This window comes from Rhincodon typus, chromosome 46 (genome assembly GCF_021869965.1).
Source record: "Rhincodon typus isolate 14 chromosome 46, sRhiTyp1.1, whole genome shotgun sequence".
Classification (NCBI taxonomy): domain Eukaryota; kingdom Metazoa; phylum Chordata; class Chondrichthyes; order Orectolobiformes; family Rhincodontidae; genus Rhincodon; species Rhincodon typus.
In genome coordinates, this window is record NC_063377.1 from 9247721 (window position 1) to 9250700 (window position 2980).

A 2980-nucleotide genomic window follows, 5' to 3' on the forward strand; every position below is an offset into this window, starting at 1 on the left:
TGTGTGTGTGTGTGTGTGTGTGTGTGTGTGTGTGTGTGAGAGAGGGTATGTGTGTCTGTGTGTGTGCGTGCGTGTGTGTGTGGGTCTGTATCTGTGTGTGTGCGCGTGCGTGTGTGTGTGTGAGAGAGAGAGAGTTTGTGTGTGTGTCTGTGTGTGCGTGTGGGTCTGTATCTGTGTGTGTGTGAGAGAGAGAGAGGGTTTGTGTGTGTGTGTGTGAGAGAGAGGGTTTGTGTCTGTCTGTGTGTGTGTGTGTGTGTGTGTGTGTGTGTGTGTGTGCGCGTGCACGCGTGCGCTCATGTAAGACAGTTCAAGAGGTTGAGAACCGGCCTGCGAACCCTTCTGTCATATGCCAATGCCAGCCAGCGAGCAGTTCCTGGCCAGTGCTCTGCCAGCATTAGCTCCATCTGCAACATGCATGTACCATGGCAACTGGGCCTCCCTGATTGAAAACTACCAGCCCCACCAAACACTTACCTTTTCATCAGATATATAATATATATACTTTTTTTATCAGGACATTTTGGAAAATGAGAGCATTACCCTGGACTGGATGTTTCGCTACTCGCTGATCAATGATATTGTCAAGGTAAGACCCCTTTACATCGAAAGGAAAGGTTTGGAGGGAGATGGGCCAAATGCAGGCAAATGGGACTAGTTTGGTTTCGGAAACCTGGTCAGCACAGATGAATTGGGCCGAAGGGCCTGTTTCTGTGCTGTATGACTCTAAGCGTGTTGCTAGCCGTAGCCATTCAGTGTCGCTAAGGGCTGGTTAATGCGGTCTAGTAGGGTTTGGAATAACAGAGGGGAGGGGGCCATTCAGGAGTTGGGGGAAAAGACAGGGGTGGCTCAGTGGTTACTGCAGCTGCCTCACAGTGCCAGGGACCCAGGTTCGATTCCAGCTTCGGCAACTGTCTGTGTGGGTTTCCTTATATCAGTATGTGGAGCTACGATGTTGTGGCCATTATGGAGACTTGGATATCACAGGGGCGGGAATGGCTGTTGGATGTTCCGGGGTTTAGATGTTTCAATAGAAATAGGGAGGGAGGTAAAAAAGGTGGGGGAGTGGCGTTGCGAGTCACAGCTGCAGAAAGGGAGGTCGTGGAGGAGGGTTTGTCCACTGAGTCAGTATGGGTGGAAGTCAGAAACAGGAAAGGAGCAGTCACTTTATTGGGAGTTTTCTATAGGCCCCCCAATAGCAACAGAGACATTGAGGAACAGATTGGGAGGCAGATTGTGGAAAGGTGCAGAAGTAATAGGGTTGTTGTCATGGGTGACTTCAACTTCCCTAGTATAGACTGGAACCTCCTTAGTGCAAATAGTTTGGATGGAGCAGATTTTATCAGGTGTGTCCAGGAAGGATTTCTGACTCAATATGTAGATAGGCCGACTAGAGAGGAGGCCATGTTGGATTTGGTGCTTGGCAGTGAACCAGGCCAGGTGTTAGATCTCTCGGTGGGAGAGCATTTCGGTGATAGTGATCACAACTCCCTGACTTTTACGATAGTCATTGAGAGGGATAGGAGCAGACGGTATGGGAAAGTATTTAATTGGGGGTGGGGGAATTACAATGCTATTAGGCAGGAACTGCGGAGCATAAATTGGGAACAGATGTTCTCAGGGAAATGCGCGACAGAAATGTGGACGTTGTTTAGGGAGCAGCTGCTATCCAGGTACTAGATAGGTTTGTCCCACTAAGGCAAGGAAAGGATGGTAAGGTGAAGGAATCTTGGATGACAAGATATGTGGAACATCTGGTCAAGAGGAAGAAGGAAGCTTACTTAAGGTTGAGGAAGCAAGGATTGGACAGGGCTCTAGAGGTCGACAAGGTAGCCAGGAAGGAACTGAAGAATGGACTTAGGAAACCTAGAAGTGGGTATGAGAAAACCTTGGCGGGTAGGATCAAGGAAAACCCCAAGGCTTTCTATACTTATGTGAGGAACAAGAGGATGGCCAGAGTGAGGGTAGGACCAATCAGGGACAGTGGAGGGAACTTGTGCGTGGAGTCAGAGGAGGTCCTTAATGAATACTTTGCTTCAGTATTCACCAGTGAGAGGGGCCTTGATGTTTGTGAGGACAGCATGAAAGATATGCAGGTTGATGTTAGGAAGGAGGATGTGCCAGAAATTTTGAAAACTTGAGGATAGATATGTCCCCTGGGCCAGACAGGATATACCCAAGGTTACTACAGGAAGCGAGGGAAGAGATTGCTGCCCCTTTGGCAATGATCTTTGCGTCCTCACTGTCCACTGGAGTAGTGCCACATGATTGGAGGTTGGCAGGAGAATGGAGTTTAAGAGCCTCGAGGTTGTGCTGCAGCTCTATAAAACCCTGGTTAGACAACACTTGGAATATTGTGTTCAGTTCTGGTCACCTCATTATAGGAACGATGTGGAAGCTTTAGAGAGGGTGCAGGGGAGATTTACCAGGATGCTGCCTGGGCTGGAGGGCAGGTCTTATGAGGAAAGGTTGAGGGAGCTGGGGCTTTTTTCATTGGAGTGAAGAAGGATGAGAGGTGACTTGATAAAGGTTTACAGGATGATGAGGGGCATAGATAAAGTGGATAGCCAGAGACTTTTTCCCAGGGCGGAAATGACTATTAAGAGGGGGTATAATTTTAAGGTGATTGGAGGAAGGTACAGGGGAGATGTCAGAGGTGGGTTCTTCACACAGAGAGTGGTGGGCGGGTGGAATGGGCTGCCGGCAGTGGTAGTGGAGTCAGATACTTTAGAGACTTTTAAGCAACTCCTGGATAGGCACATGGATGATAGTAAGATGTAGGGTCTGCAGGGTAGTTTGATCTTAGTAGGATAATAGGTCGGCACAACATTGTGGGCCAAAGGGCCTGTACTGTGCTGACTGTTCTATGTTCTGTGTATGTCCTCTGGGTGCTCTGGTTTCCTCCCACAGTCCAAAGATGTGTAGGTGGCCGTGGGAAATTGCCCATAGTGCCCAGGGATGTGCAGGTTAGGGTGGATTGGCC

At 49.0% G+C, this 2980-nt stretch overlaps 1 protein-coding gene across 1 annotated transcript in view; it reads left to right on the top strand.

The window, feature by feature from the left end:
• LOC125487862 (atrial natriuretic peptide receptor 1-like) overlaps nucleotides 1–2980 on the top strand; it is a 22623-nt gene that overhangs the window by 5502 nt on the left and 14141 nt on the right. Inside the window, exon 6 of the mRNA XM_048620309.1 lies at nucleotides 515–586. Within this exon, the coding sequence (XP_048476266.1) occupies nucleotides 515–586 (72 nt within the window). The remainder of the gene's footprint in view (nucleotides 1–514; nucleotides 587–2980) is intronic.